At 35.6% G+C, this 16,701-nt stretch overlaps 1 protein-coding gene and 1 long non-coding RNA gene across 4 annotated transcripts in view; both read left to right on the top strand.

Moving 5' to 3' along the window:
• Positions 1 to 16,371, top strand: part of LOC127881100 (elongation factor 1-delta-like) — a 28,228-nt gene extending 11,857 nt beyond the window's left edge. For both annotated transcript variants that reach the window (XM_052428796.1, XM_052428795.1), the window contains 6 exons: positions 2,741 to 2,834; positions 6,495 to 6,661; positions 9,391 to 9,454; positions 10,206 to 10,331; positions 14,780 to 14,895; positions 16,039 to 16,371. In XM_052428796.1, coding sequence (XP_052284756.1) covers positions 2,741 to 2,834; positions 6,495 to 6,661; positions 9,391 to 9,454; positions 10,206 to 10,331; positions 14,780 to 14,895; positions 16,039 to 16,077 — 606 coding nt within the window. In that variant the 3' untranslated portion in view covers positions 16,078 to 16,371. The remainder of the gene's footprint in view (positions 1 to 2,740; positions 2,835 to 6,494; positions 6,662 to 9,390; positions 9,455 to 10,205; positions 10,332 to 14,779; positions 14,896 to 16,038) is intronic.
• On the top strand, positions 10,453 to 14,773 carry LOC127881103 (uncharacterized). 2 transcript variants are annotated; one of them, XR_008049897.1, is made up of 3 exons: positions 10,453 to 10,592; positions 10,830 to 11,186; positions 11,424 to 14,773. It is a non-coding gene; the product is annotated as an uncharacterized LOC127881103 (long non-coding RNA). The 2 variants fall into 2 exon arrangements; XR_008049896.1 differs by having other exon boundaries at positions 10,457 to 10,709.
• Positions 16,372 to 16,701: the final 330 nt, after the last annotated feature.

Here is a 16,701-nt window from a genome sequence, read left to right as displayed (position 1 = left end):
CTCACTGTAGCCTGACTATTGTCTGTGATACAAATGTAATTGTTGTAAATCTGTTGCTTTTTGTAAGTAATAGTAGACGATGACAATTGTGTGATATTTTTTAGATACTTTATTTGATTTGATTTATGACAGCTCATTTTGATTTCATGTATAGATAATTGATATTTTTTTATTGCAAAATACATGATGGCTGAGTTTTTGGATATACTAGTACAAGATGCCAATTTGAGGTATACAAAACTACGATAAATGTGGGTTCGTTTGCAGACAAAAATACTATATTTGCCTAATGTGCTGATAAGTTGCACAAATTGTCTGCTGTTTTCATAAGATTTCTTTTTGGAAGACTGGGTTTTAAGAGAAAAGATTTGAACATTACTAAAAAAATAAAAAATAAAATGAAATGCAATAATTGTTTTTGTGTATTCATTCAGTTAAACTTAAGTTGGTGAAACCCCTTGAATCAATTCCAGTCACATGGAACATACTTGAACAAAGTTATTTTTTTTACAAATAAATTTTGATGTATATTATATGTACAAATATTATACATTTACATTTATTAAAATAAATTACTTCAATTTAACATTGAAGAATGTGACCAAACGTATTTATTGCTAATAGACAAATCAACAGGTGTTACAACAAAATTATTCCCATTTTTATTTTGCACAAGTGTTTATTATGTTATTATATTAATTAGTGTTCTGCAAAATAATCCCTATTTTTATAGTATGAAAATATTGTTGCTTTAGGTTACTTGACCTTATTTACCCTGTCCCCCATAGAAGCAATGTGAAAATGGCTTTTGCAACCAGAATAAAACCAGAACAGCCTCAGCATAACTCTCAGTCTGTTCAGGTTTTATGCTGTTTGCTGCTCATCAGTATAGTTGGAAATAAAGCCTTAAAAACTTGAATTTAGTAATGAAGGTATTCAATTACATACTTACCAAGGGACTACAAATGCGTCAATATACTTATCTCAGTGGTAAATGGTTAAATAATAATTACAATAGACACTTTAACCCTTTCAGTGCGGGAACCGAATTTTAAAGGCCTTTGCAAACAGTTTGGATCCAGATGAGACGCCACAGAACGTGGCGTCTCATCTGGATCCAAACTGTTTGCTATTCTGATAGTATTCTTTGAAAAAAAATGAAGAAAATGCTTATTTTACAAATTCAGCAGACGACATTTTAGCAGAAGACAAATTTCCCAGCATGCAAAGGGTTAATTAACCCATGCGAAAGACGTTGGACCTTGGACATTTCCTATTATTTTGCTGAAGTCTGATTTTATTCCCAAAACTGTGGGTCCTTGTGTCCGACAAAAAAATATGTTTAAAATTCTGTTTTGGATAAAAAGAAAATCAAACTATGAATATGTAAAAATACGGACTGGCATATTTTTATTTTACTTTGATAAATTATTGAATTTCAATAAAATGGATTTTACCAACCAGTCAAACATTCTATTTTTGATGATGATGTAACGAAATCGTGCCATTCTTAAAATATGTAAAATATCAAACCTTGTTTTGTGACGTACGTATGATTTTATTTGTTGAATTAAATTTTACTGGTTTCAATCCTTGTGATGATCGACAATCAAAAGTGGGGGAACCAGACGACCATTAATGATAAAAATAATCAATAGGAATTTGTTATTGTTTTGTTAACAAAGAACAAGGTTCAGTAAAATCTGGTGAGGTTTGGTAAATATTAAATGTTATGGAATCTATGTCAAGTAAGATTTGTTTGTCTTTCAAATGGGTTGAGTTAAATGTACCTTTGGGTGTTTTTTTTTTGAGGGGGTAGAATAAGGGTTTCGTTTTTTCTGAGCAGTGGTTTTTGATACTAAGGATATCTTACCTATTGTGTATTGTCAGTAAAACCTAACCAACAATAGTTTTATACCACTTATAAATTAATTGCATACGAAAGTTCGTTTAAAGGGACATTTTCACAGATTTTGGCATGTATTGAAGTTTTTCATCAAATGCTTTAAATTTGATAAATGTTAACATTGGAACTAAATAGCTCATGTAATAAACTAGATTACAATATAAGAAGGAAAAAATGTAGTCCTCAACTGGGCTCAAACCACTGACCCATGGAGTTAAAGTTCAACACTTAAATCACTTGGCCATCGTGCTCTTACAATGAGTGGTGTATTTTATTCTTTATATAAGCATTTCTTGTAGTGTCGCAAACTAGAATAATTTCAACAGAACTCTCCAAATTATTCTATTGTTCCACATTAATAACGCCTGATGATTTTCAGGTTTTTAAATCGTTAAAAGATGCATATAAATTATAATCAATATTTTAGAGCATGTTAAATGTTCAGTATTACTGTTTCCTTGAAAATATCAGAACTACAACTATAATTTGCAAATCTGAAATGATTTTATTTCAATTTTGTCAATTTACATGAAAAGGTCCCTTTAATCATATCGTCTATTAAAAATCTGAAGTATTAACCACTACTAACAAATATTTTATATTTGGTGTTGTGCTTTATTGCCTTTATTTATTTATTTTTATTTTTTGTGAAACGTTTATTTGATTGATTTGATTCTGTTATTTCAATATCCTAACTTCTGTTTTATGCATATTTTCTTTGTTTGTTTTGTTTGTTTGATGTTTGGTCATTCTGGGATTTTGTTAACTTTCGTTTGGTTCTCCTTTCGTGGCATGCTGTGTATTTAGTTGTCTTGTGTTGACTGTGTTGTGCAGGGATCCAGCCAGACAGGAAGTGGGGCAGCAGCAGACCAGCAAGTGCTTGCACGCCTCAAGGCCTTGGAAACCGAAAACAATAACCTCAAGAAAGGTTAGTGAAGTGTCACCTTAAAAATATAGAAGCCATGACAGCATTTGAAATATTGTATCTTACACTTACTCCTTACAGCAATGTTCCCTTTCTAAATTTGTGAAATAAAATTATTCGTTACACTGTTAGTAACTGATGGTGTATGGGATATACACCCTCAGTAATTTAATACCATACGAGAGCAAAGCTTGAATATGATATGAAAGTACTGAGGGTGTATATCCCAGTAAATCCCTTACACCATCAGTTACTAACTGTGTAACGATTATATCTCAACCTACTACATGTTACTGGGGTGTATGGAAATTATTCGGGGAGTATGGAAAATAAACCATGGGCTCGTGACCGCTCAAAGCCAATCAGATTAGGTCATTTTTGTAGGAGCTGAGATATTAACAAATCTTCCTGTCCCTTTACAGAAATCAGTAAGTACTGCCAGAATAGGTTGCAGTGGTTACTTTCCCATTGCCCTATCTGTAATCATTAACCACTGCCCAAACTGGTTACAGCCATTTCTTTTGCGTGAAAAGATCAATAGCCATTCGCCAAACTGGAAATATAGGCCACCGTGGTGTAATGGATATGGTGTCCGCCTAGCGACAGGGATGTCACGGGTTCGATCCCCACCGTGGGAGCGTTTTTTAGATCTCCCCCAAAGACACCAAGTACTGGTTCTTAGCCCAGGAAACGGACTCGAGAGCGACAGCGTTTATATAAGTCTCAGGCTTTGGATGCAATCGAGCTAAAATAAATGGGTTTAAACTAAAAACTACACTGGAAATCAAGTATTGCAAAAACTCCATGCTTTGGCTCCTGCCATTGTTCCCTTTTGATATTATTATTCACCTCTTCTTAAAACTCCTTACATCGGTTACCTCCCCTGTTATCAATTTCAAATGAGTCACCACTGAACAATAAATTCTCTATTATTTCTCATTGCAGGGGTTACACACCCTGTTCCCTTTTCGAAATCAGTTACCAGTGCCCAAACAATGTGCATCACCAATTTCTCATTAGGTCTTTTTATGCTCCCCCAAAATTAAATTTGGGGGGAGCATATAGTCGCCTCTTCGTCTGTCCGTGTGTGCCTCTGTCTGTCTGTCTGTCTGTCTGTGCACAATTTTTGTCCGGGCTATTTCTCAGCAAATAATGACTGGAATTTAATGAAACTTTATGGGAAGCTTCACTACCAAGAGGAGATGTGCATATTTTCAGCGGGTTCTGGTCAGATGATTTTTCACAGAGTTATGGCCCTTTGAAATTTTCTATAAAAAAATTCTTGTCCCCCCAACTACTGTGCCCTCAAGACGTTTCCTTTTATCTGAAATATAGTGCAATATTGTGACAAAAAAAACTTTGGGGAGCATCACCCGTCTCCGCCTGTTTCTAGTTAAAATTAGTAGACAGTGCCCAATCTTCCAGCGGTGACTTCCCCTGTTCCCTTGTGGAAATAGAACATTTGCTCAAAACCCTTGCATTTGATATTTTCCGTGTCATCTTTAAGAAAGCAGAAACCAAGGACCACACAACTTGGAGGCCTGTTCTCATTTAGCATTGCCCAATATACTTGCAGTGACTGCTTTCTCTTTCACCTTTTATAACTCATTAGGGCTGCCACAACTCCTTGAAATAGTTACCTCCCTTGTTCTGTGTTTGAAATAAGTAAACACTCTCACACTCCTGTCTCCATCAATGTACAAATCTCATTCATGTGGGCTTTAATATGCTTATTTTTTTGCTCTCCTAAGCACATACATATATGTGTTGTGCTCATGGGGAGCTTTAAGGATTAAGTCTTGTTGGATGTTCTTCAGTGTGTAAGGTGTGATCATAAACGTTTTCTTGTATGACTTCTTCTTAACCCCTTGACAGATTTTAATGATCCCTGTCGACATTGTGAAAGACTGTCACAATTTGAGGGCATCACTGGCCTACAAGGGGAAAAAGTTCACATGCCAGTTGTAGATGTCCCTAGTCCAAATTATAAGGGTTTAACCCAGATGCGCAGAGAGGCATGGCAAAGGAAATTTTTAACCAGGTTTTTAACCAGGTTTTCCGAAGGAAAAAATTGGTTATTAGATTGGCGAATGCGGGCTGGCTGGCTGGCTGGCGGGCTGGTGGGCGGGCGGAACAAGCTTGTCCGGGCCATAACTATGTTGTTCATTGTCAGATTTTAAAATCATTTGGCACATTTGTTCACCATCATTGGACGGTGTGTCGCGCGAAATAATTACGTCGATATATCTCCAAGGTCAAGGTCACACTTTGAGTTCAAAGGTCAGAAATGGCCATAAATGAGCTTGTCCTGGCCATAACTATGTCATTCATTGTGAGATTTTAAAATCATTTGGCACATTTGTTCACCATCATGGGACGGTGTGTCGCACGAAAGAATCACGTCAATATCTCCAATGTCAAGGTAGCCACGACTAAAAATAGATTTAAAAAAAAAAAACTTACAAAGGGGGTTAATTTTGTTTGTTCATTTCAAAAGTTCAGTTTGAGTTTTCTCCCTTTATCAGATTTTTTGTCCCTTGTTATTTACTTCTCCCTAAATTTTGAGCCTAGCTAGACCCCTGTATGCACATACATTTGATTGAAGAAAAGGTAAAAAGCACAAAAGTCAGATTTGGGAGAATAAATTAATAATTTTTGTATCAGTTTAGGGAATATTTACACCGTTTTTAGTGTTATTGTTAACAATTATATATGCTTAGCTTTCAATATCTTCACTGACATTACAGTAAACTGTAGAGATTGACAAAACTAGTAAAGCAGAATTGCATTTGCATCTGCAAATACACCCATCCTCTAACATATATATCAAACCATGTTTATCATTTCCTTGGTAAATTATAATCTTATTAGATGTACATGTATGTTGCTCCGCCAGTAAACTAAACTCCGATTTGTAGTCACTTGTTCTGTGACATTCAATGCATACATTTCTATTTAAAATGTGTGATATGTATCTAAAAAGGTATTCTCCATTGTGAATGACACATGCTTTTTATGTCCCCCAGTCTATACTTGGGGACATATTGTTTTCGCCTTGTCTGTTGGTTTGTTGCTTTGTTGGTTTGTTTGCGTCAAACTTTAAAATTGGCCATTACTTTTGCACTATTGAAGATAGCAACTTGATATTTACATGCATGTGTATCTTGTGGAGCTGCACATTTTGAGTGGTGAAAGGTCAAGGTCATCCTTCAAGGTCAAATTTTGAAATATTGAAGATAGCAACTTGATATTTGGCATGCATGTGTATCTCATGGAGCTTCACATTTTGAGTGGTGTGGTGAGCAGTGAAAGGTCAAAGTCATCCTTCAAGGTCAAAGGTCAGATATATGGGGTGTTTCACAAACACATTTTGTTGTTAATGAATCAATACTAACTTAATATATGATGTCCTTAGTTTATTCGTTTGTTAATTGCCATTTTCAATGAGGATCGTAATGTATTTTAATTGTCTGCCTACTTGGAATTACGTTTTCAACATTTAAGCGAAAAGATAAATCGTATATGTCTGACTTCTTTCGCAGACCAATAATTATAGTTAAGTATGATGTAGTTTGCAACAACTAGAGACGCTCTGTCAACGTTATGAACTGTTACTAGGCCCTTTTGATTCAATATACAATAAAATGTGCTTATTATCCCCAGCCTCCCAGGATCTGACAGCACTTGTAAAGAAATTGGAGACCAGAGTTGTTGCCCTTGAGAAGTCGGGTGGCAGCACCCCAGCTGCTTCTTCCGCACCGAAAACTGAAACAAAACCTGCGGCTAAAGATGATGATGAGGATAGCGACTTTGATCCCTTTGGAGATGATGTAAGCGTGGTATTGAATCAAGTTTTGAGCATCAAATGAATAAATGCTCTGTGAAAAATGGGTTTACTGCATGTGCGTACAGTGTTGTCCCAGACCGGGGACGACACTTTCTGCCTAAATTGGACTTTGCTAAGAAGTAAGAAGAAACTTTCTTTAAACAAAAAATACCCTAAAAGCCAAAAGTGTCGTCCCTGATTAGCCTATGCAAACTGCACAGGATAATCTGGGACAACACTTTAACTTAACGCACATGCATTAAACCCCCTTTCACAGAGCACGGCCTCAATATATAACGGAATGTTATACCCATGCCCGTTCTGAAGCAATAATGAAAATGACTTAATGTGACCAGCATAAAACCATAACAGTTTGTGAGTACCTAGCTGGCTGTTCAGGTAGTACTGTCAGAGCTCCAGATAAGGGTAGTATTTTCGTAATTACGAATTATTTTCAAGTCTGTTACGTATTTATTTTACAATCTTGTCGTACCATTAAGAATTACAAAATCAAGTTACGAATATTATTTTTACATCGGTTCGTATCGATTTTTATTGAGTTCTTTTCGAGTATTAAAGATCTTTGCGGTGCTTATATAGAATGGTTATCGGGTTTGTTTAACAAAGCGCATTTTTTCCAATAAAATCGGCGTATACAGTCTATCTGTCAAAAAACAATGGCGGCGCCCAGAGAGCGTCCTAAAAACTGCAAAGCGTCCAAAAACACGCTTTTAACATATTGTACGCAAAGTGAGCCGAAGTTAAATTTTAAGAAAGACATGATAGAAATGATCTTATACGATGTTGTATGTTCAGTTTCCGACACAGTCGGAAAAGCTAAACAAAAACGCGACACGACGAGTCCAAATTTAAACACACAAAAAACATTGAACGAGTTGAAGGGACAAGTCCCGTGGCTTATCGTTGAAAAGATTGAAGGGGAGACCCGTTTTAATTGTGAAATATGTAAAAATTCATCTAAGGCATGCAATCTAAGAAGTTTGGGCATATGAAGGTATTTGAAAAATAAAATTGTATAATACAATTGCTGAACTCGTATAAATAAAGTTGCTAGTATGTTTATTTTGATTTTTTTGCATGAAAAGAACCATTATTATTTATTTTTAGGTCATTTATAAAAAATAAGAATTATTTTCCAAACTTAGTAGTAACGTTAAGAATAAAATTTCAGAGTTAAGAATTCTTTTTGAAAATCTGGTAGTAATTTAAGAATTTCACAAAACCTTATCTGGAGCTCTGACTGTGTTTCTAAGGGTTAAAAATTAAGCCTTAAAAGCTTGAATCTATAAAACATGATTTTTTAGTTGATTGGTAGTTTCTCAGGGACTTAATGTAGGTAAAACATGTTTATTGTGTAATACATGTAAATAAGGTACCTTTGCAGTATCTTTGAACTGTATTGACAATAAAAATGCAAGTTGTTGCTCTGATGTGTATTATGATGTTGGCAGTTATCCGTGTTTTGTAATAAACACAGTATCAGCAAACCAATTGTTCATAAAAAGACATATACTTGCATTAAAATATGCCAAGTTACATAAACACCTAATCTTTACTTATTGTCCCCTACCGGTTACACCTGAGGGGACTTATGGTTTTTGCTCAGTGAGTCTGTCTGTCTGTCTCTGTCTGTCTGTCTGTCTGTCTGTCTGTCTGTCCTGTCCTGTCCTGTCCTGTCCTGTCCTGTCCTGTCCTGTCCTGTCCTGTCCTGTCTGTCTGTCTGTCTGTCTGTCTGTCTGTCTGTCTGTCTGTCTGTCTGTCTGTCTGTCTGTCTGTCTGTCGGTCGGTCGGTCGGTCGGTCGGTCTGTCTGTCTGTCTGTCTGTCTGTCTGTCTGTCTGTCTGTCTGTCTGTCTGTCTGTCTGTCTGTCTGTCTGTCTGTCTGTCTGTCTGTCTGTCTGTCTGTCTGTCTGTCTGTCTGTCTGTCTGTCTGTCTGTCTGTCTGTCTGTCTGTCTGTCTGTCTGTCTGTCTGTCTGTCTGTCTGTCTGTCTGTCTGTCACACTTTTCTGGATCCTGCATTAACTGTAAAAGTTCTTCATATTTTTCATGATACTTGAAACATGGATAGATAGCAATATGGACATTATGCACATCATTTCATTTTTTTCCCACATAAAAAATTCAGGTTGTTATTGCAACAAATTTACTAGAAATACTGTTAAAAATGGTGGTGTTCTGGATCTTGCGATAACTTTAAAAGTTCTTCATATTTTTTTTATGAATCTTGAAACATGGATAGATGGCAATATGGACATTATGCACGTCATTTCATTTTGTTCCTACGTCAAAAATTCTGGTTGCTATGGAAACAATTTTTTTTTTAAATCTGACAATGGTTGAATTTCTGACAATGGTGAAGCCGGTACGGGACATATTGCTTGGCAATAGTCTTGTTGAGACTGAAGTTTCAAACATTAATTCCAAAACAGAGTTAATGACTTGCATTCATAATATTGGTATTTAAAAAGAATATCATGCAATACTCAACTTGAATAAAACGAAAAAAAGTGCCTTGTAACATTAAAACAGGTGCTTATCAATCGATATACTTCTAATTGTCATTATATTGTGTAACTGTTTGAAAGTAGAACAATTTGCAAAGCTTTCCTTTTCAAGGAATCTATTACTTGAATTTGATCATTTCAAGATTTTTTAAAGCTAATAGATTTATGTTCTGTTATGAAAGCTAATTCTTCTGTCTGATTCCCCACAGAGTGACAGTGATGATGAGGAAACAAAAAAGCGACTAGCTGAGTACGCTGCAAAGAAAGATAAAAGTAAGTTATATGCACATTCATTATTATTAGGGGCTATTGACTTCATAAATAAGCTAGCAATATTAATTGGACATAAATGCACTTCAATATTATAAAGGCTCTAAACTAAATTAAAGGGGCCCATTGCAAAGTTGTTGTTTTTCAAAGTCGGGTCAATTAATAGCCCCATTCCAAATTGATTTTTTTTCCTAAAAATCGCTCGCACGGTTTAAAAAAAGCATTAAATATTGTGTGTTTAAATAATGAACCTCAACATTTAGTTCATCTCCCATCTAGCTCTTAAATATGAACCTTCGTAAATCAAATATTAAAAGCACTTATTCTCAATTTTAAAGTATTAGTCATACAAAAAAACATCAACACTAATTTCCCAATTTTTTCCGATCCAATAGGTCCCATTCCCAAAATGATGAAAAAAGCAACCACATTGGCTATTTGACTGAATTACACAAGTACACTTCATAATTACAAGTGCAATAATCTTCATTCTATAGGTCGTTGGCTATTGGACATAAGTACAATTCATAATTATAATGGTTCTAATCAAGGAAGATACTTTCTGCTTGTATGAATTTTTTTTTTAAAGGAATTCTCTTCTTAGTGAAAATCCTGTTTAGATGGAAGGCGGCATGCATAATGCACAGGCTAATCTGGGCACAGGCTGATCTGGGCACAGGCTGATCTGGGACAACATTTTACTCACATACATCAAACCCTGTTTTGCAAGAGCAAGTTTCATTTATCATTGTAGAGCCTGTTCTGATTGCAAAGTCCAGCCTGCTGATTGATGTGAAGCCGTGGGATGATGAGACGGACATGGCAGAGCTGGAGAGGCTAGTGAGGACTGTAACCATAGACGGCCTACTCTGGGGAGCATGTGAGTATGGCAGCAAAGCAAAGGTCAAGGCCATAGGGGCTTGTAACAGTTAATTATTGTGAGTATGGCATAGACAATAGTGGAGACTATAATCATAGAAAGTCCGCTCTGGGGAGCATGTGAGTATGGCAGCAAAGCAAAGGTCAAGGCCATAGGGGCTTGTAACAGTTAATTATTGTGAGTATGGCATAGACAATAGTGGAGACTGTAATCGTAGACGATCTACTCTGGGGGGCATGTGAGTATGGCAGCTAGTCAAAGGTCAAGGTCATATGGGCTGGTTACAGTTAATTATTGTGAGTATGACATAGACGATAGTGAGGACTGTAACCAGATGGTCTGCTATGGGGAGCATGTGAGTATGGCAGCAAGTCAAAGGTCAAGGTCATATGGGCTGGTAATCAGTTAATTATTGTGAGTATGGCATAGACAATAGTGGAGACTGTAATCGTAGACGATCTACTCTGGGGGGCATGTGAGTATGGCAGCAAGTCAAAGGTTAAGATCATAGGGGCTTGTAACAGTTAATTATTGTGAGTATGGCATAGACAATAGTGGAGACTGTAATCGTAGACGATCTACTCTGGGGGGCATGTGAGTATGGCAGCAAGTCATAGGTTAAGATCATAGGGGCTTGTAACAGTTAATTATTGTGAGTATGGCATAGACAATAGTGGAGACTGTAATCGTAGACGATCTACTCTGGGGGGCATGTGAGTATGGCAGCTAGTCAAAGGTTAAGATCATAGGGGCTTGTAACAGTTAATTATTGTGAGTATGGCATAGACAATAGTGGAGACTGTAATCGTAGACGATCTACTCTGGGGGGCATGTGAGTATGGCAGCTAGTCAAAGGTCAAGGTCATATGGGCTGGTTACAGTTAATTATTGTGAGTATGACATAGACGATAGTGAGGACTGTAACCAGATGGTCTGCTATGGGGAGCATGTGAGTATGGCAGCAAGTCAAAGGTCAAGGTCATATGGGCTGGTAATCAGTTAATTATTGTGAGTATGGCATAGACAATAGTGGAGACTGTAATCGTAGACGATCTACTCTGGGGGGCATGTGAGTATGGCAGCAAGTCAAAGGTTAAGATCATAGGGGCTTGTAACAGTTAATTATTGTGAGTATGGCATAGACAATAGTGGAGACTGTAATCGTAGACGATCTACTCTGGGGGGCATGTGAGTATGGCAGCAAGTCATAGGTTAAGATCATAGGGGCTTGTAACAGTTAATTATTGTGAGTATGGCATAGACAATAGTGGAGACTGTAATCGTAGACGATCTACTCTGGGGGGCATGTGAGTATGGCAGCTAGTCAAAGGTTAAGATCATAGGGGCTTGTAACAGTTAATTATTGTGAGTATGGCATAGACAATAGTGGAGACTGTAATCGTAGACGATCTACTCTGGGGGGCATGTGAGTATGGCAGCAAGTCAAAGGTTAAGATCATAGGGGCTTGTAACAGTTAATTATTGTGAGTATGGCATAGACAATAGTGGAGACTGTAATCGTAGACGATCTACTCTGGGGGGCATGTGAGTATGGCAGCAAGTCAAAGGTTAAGATCATAGGGGCTTGTAACAGTTAATTATTGTGAGTATGACATAGACGATAGTGGGGACTGTAACCATGCACAGTCTGCTATTGGCAGCATGTGAGTATGGCAAAGAGAATCTCTGTTGATTTCTGTTCTCAGATCATGTTATAATTTCATGTGTTGTCAAATAAAAAAATATTTTCATAAGCTACAAGTGAAAATATTTATGTGCGAGTAGGAGTTTTATTGTTACCGGGTAAATATGAATTTCTTTGATTCTTATTGACTTTTGTGGTCAACAAGTCAAAGGAGTGTGTAACAGGTAACTCTTTTCCGCACAATATCTTGGGAATGCTTTGACCTTCGATCCTGTAAATTGGTATTGTGGTTTCTTGGATGGAAAGAAAGACTCCTATTAGTTTTGAAGTCATCTGGTCCAAAGGTCAAGGTCACAGAGGCTTGTATCATGAAATGATTTCTTGTCAATATTTGGAGAGAGCGTCTTTAACTAATTATCATCTAGATTTGTATGCTGGCAGCAAACAAGATGGCTAATTAATTTATGCTAATTATACCACCGCAAACGAAGTTTAGGGGGGTATATAGGAGTGAGCTCATCTGTCTGTCGGTCTGTCTTTCGGTCCGTATTAAGTGTCCGCTCTCTAATTCGAGTTGTTTTCATCCGATTTTCACCAAACTTGTTTATTTTGAGATCAAAGGGTCTTAAATAAAGGTTACATGGGCTTGTGAAATTTAATTGTTTCAGTAATATTTAGACAATTCTAAGGAACATTTAAACTAGTATGACTCCTAGTATTTTTCAAATAAAGAGATTAAAGGTCGATCATATTCACAAGGACGTTCTTACTGCAAGTTTGGGGCATACACACATCTGTTGTTTTCTAGGATCACAAATGAGATTATAAAATGTTCTTCACTTGAAATTAACACATTTTTCTTTTTCAATATGTTTTCCGAGTCGAAGTCTAATTATAAGATTGGTGTATGTGGGTGGGTGGAGTCAAAAATATTGTTTCCTGTAAATAACGTCAGTTTGTATTAATCATGATGAAACAAATGATATACAGTGTAGCAAGCTTTCATAAGGTACATGCAAATGGGAATTATTCTTTTGTGGATTATTGAATCAATGTCAAGGTCGCTGTTACTAAAAGAGAAAAATGGTTTCTGTTAAATTACTTCGCTTAAGTTGGAGGGAGGTATTGTGTACAGAATTATGCTGTAAGTGTGTGTGTAGGTTGCATACATGGTAATTGTTAAGATTATTATAAGATTATGTTTCGGACCTGTAGGGTCAAGTTCTCTTTAAATAGAAGAGCAGCAAACAAGTGGGTTGAGGTAAATCACCTAAGTTTGTAGCATCCTGTGCTTTTTATGAAACTTTGGATAAAGAAAAATTGCATGGAGACATAGCTTCGGATTGCATTTTGAGTTAGTTGGGTCAAGGTGAAGGTCACCATTACTAAAAATTTAAAAATGATTTTGCTCCATAACATTATGTTTGATTGAGGTATTTTACTTAAAGTTTGTGATGGTTAGTTTCAGTGCAGCTTGGCATTTCATTAGGGGGCAGTTCGGGTCAAGGGCAAGTTTCTGTGTCTTTATATAGGAGTATGGACTCTAAATACTTGTATTTTGGATGGAGCTAGATCTGGCACTGAAAATGTGTGTAGCCTATAGGTAGCTGACATGCAAACTTAGCTTGGGATTGAATATGGTGCCAGTCTGGTTTAGGAAAATTTCAAAGTTACTGAAAAAATAAAAAAAAACAGTTTCAACTCAATAACTTAAGTTTGGATGAAGTTATTGTACTGAAATTGTATTGTGTGTGGGTAGCTTACATGCCAATTTAGGTAGGAATTACATTTTGACAGAAACTTAAAGATAGAAAAAGGTAAGCATTATACGAGCATGGTATTGGCGCAATATTGTCAAAATTAAAGTAAATTAATCATGAAAACATTGAAAACCTGGTCTCAAGCCCTTCCAATTTTTATGCCCCCATTAGGGTGGCATATAGCAGTTGAACTGTCTGTCAGTATGTGAGTCAGCCTGTCCGTCCGTCCCAAAAAACTTTAACATTGGCCATAACTTTTTCACTATTGAAGATAGCAACTTGATGTTAGGCATGCATGTGTATGTCATGGAGCTGAACATTTTGAGTGGTGAAAGGTGAAGGTGAATGTCATCCTTCAAGGTCTAATGTCAAATATATTGCGTCTGTCCATCCGAAAACTTTAACATTGGCCATAACTTGTTTAATATTGAAGATAGCAACTTGATATTTGGCATGCATGTGTATCTAATGAAGCTGCACATTTTGAGTGGTGGAAGTTCAAGGTCAAGGTCATCCTTCAAGGTCAAAGGTCAAAAAATAAATTCAAAGCGGCATTCTCATGAAGCTGCACATTTTGAGTGGTGGAAGGTCAAGGTCATCCTTCAAGGTCAAAGGTCAAAAAATAAATACATTGTTTTTTCAAAGCCGTGTTCTCATGAAGCTGCACATTTTCAGTGGTGGAAGTTCAAGGTCAAGGTCAATTTTTTTATTTTTTTTTTAAAGCGGCAATCTCATGAAGCTGCACATTTTGAGTGGTGGAAGCTCAAGGTCAAGGTCATCCTTCAAGGTCAAAGGTAAAAAAAAAAAAAAAATCAAAGCGGGTTCATGAAGCTGCACATTTTGAGTGGTGGAAGTTCAAAGTCAAGGTCATCCGTTAAGGTCAAAGGTCATTTTTTTTCCTTTTTTTTTTCAAAGCGGCGCAATAGGGGGCAATGTGTTTTTGACGAACACATCTCTTGTTGTTGTCTATTATTAAATCAGTTGTGTTACCTCTATCGTTCTATGCATCAAGATGCATTTTAAAACACTTACGTACATTTCAGCTAAATTGGTACCTGTTGGCTATGGTATTAAAAAGCTGCAAATCAACGCTGTCATTGAAGACGATAAGGTCAGCACAGATGCCCTTGAAGAAGCCATCACAGGGTTCGAGGATCATGTATGTACTTAGGAAAACATATACCAGTATGAGAGAGCGCTCTGGGAATAAGGGGCTTAATGCAGTTGCGTAAAGTTACGTCTCAGATTAACCTGTGCAGGGATTACACTTTAAGCTTTCATAGTATGTTTTTGTTTAAATGAAGTCTCGTTTTAGAGAAAATTATGGGAAAAGTGTCATGTCTGATAAGCCTGTGCAAACTGCGCAGGCTATACCAAGAGGACATGTTACACACATGCATTAAACACAGTTTCTTACAGGGAGGCTTTATTTAAACTCAAATATGATTGATGACCGCATGTTTATTGCTTCTTATCAAAATCTAGAATCTTAAAATTAAAAAATAATACTTTTTTGTATATTTAAGTCAATAAGATTGGTACTGCAAAAATTTATCAAGTCAATAATAAGGAATAATAATCACTCTAGAAACATTCAGAAGATTTATTTTATTTATCTTTATTACAGTGCAAGACAATATATACATATATATATATATATATATATATATATATATATATATATATATATATATAGATATATATATATATATATATATATATATATATATATATATATATATATATATATATAATTAGACATAAACAAAATGCAGCAATGCTGAATTTAAAGTTAATTAAATTCAAAACATGACTCCAAGAGGACACAGTTTCTTTCAGGGAGGCTTTATTTAAACTCAAATTTGATTAATGACCTCAAGTTTATTGCTTCTAATCAAAATCTAGATTCTTAGAATTTAAAAATAACAACTTTTTGTATATTTAAGTCAATAAGATTGGTACTGCAAAAATTTATCAAGTCAATAATAAGGAATATCAATCACTCTATAAACATTCAGAAGATTTGTTTTATTTATCTTTATTACAGTGCAAGACAATATATATATATATATATATATATATATATATATATATATATATATATATATATATATATATATATATATATATATATATATAATTAGACATAAACAAAATGCAGCAATGCTGAATTTAAAGTTAATTAAATTCAAAACATGACTTAAAATATTTATAGAAAAGGATGTCTGGTTCTGGATATGGATTAGATTTTTCACAAGGTACAACAACATATTGTCTGACTCAGTGTTGTTAATCATTTCAGGTACAAAGTATGGATATAGCTGCCTTCAACAAGATCTAGTTATGTGGACATTAACAGTGGACTGACCATTTTCAGGTGTCATCTTAAATCTTGAATGTACGATGTTAAAGATTTGTTCAGATATCATATTGCATGCCTTGTTTTCGTTGCTTGGAACATCAAATTTGGTTTCAATAATTTTCAATTAAGATTAAAAAGATTTATAGTTTATTTAGCACGGTTATTCGAAATTGTGATGAAAGAAAATGAGAAATAAGCAAGTGCTTTTATTTCAAAGAAATACATGTAAATAAATATTAAAAGTCATATAAGAATAAATATTTGTACATGAAATGTGTTGCTTTTCTCAAATACTGAATATTATTTTAAAAGGGAAATTATTTTATGTTATGTACTAACATTGAACAGGTACAGTATTATAAACCTAGGAATGTGTGGGACATCATATCACTGTAACCTTTAGCATTAGTTAGCAGTGCCCACTTGCACCTATAACAAAAAATGCTCTGAAAAAGCTGGTCAAGTCAATCGGACTGCCAGTACTACATAATGCTAAATAAATCATTTCAAAGATAGCAACAACTTTGACTAAACAGCTTTTCAGCCTTGTTAGTGCACATTAAGGTCGGAATTGTGGCCTACTAAGTTAATAAAGCAGGTGAC

Source organism: Dreissena polymorpha, chromosome 5 (genome assembly GCF_020536995.1).
Source record: "Dreissena polymorpha isolate Duluth1 chromosome 5, UMN_Dpol_1.0, whole genome shotgun sequence".
Taxonomy (NCBI): domain Eukaryota; kingdom Metazoa; phylum Mollusca; class Bivalvia; order Myida; family Dreissenidae; genus Dreissena; species Dreissena polymorpha.
Note: the sequence above shows the minus strand (reverse complement) of the source record. Positions and strands in the feature narration are given on the sequence as shown.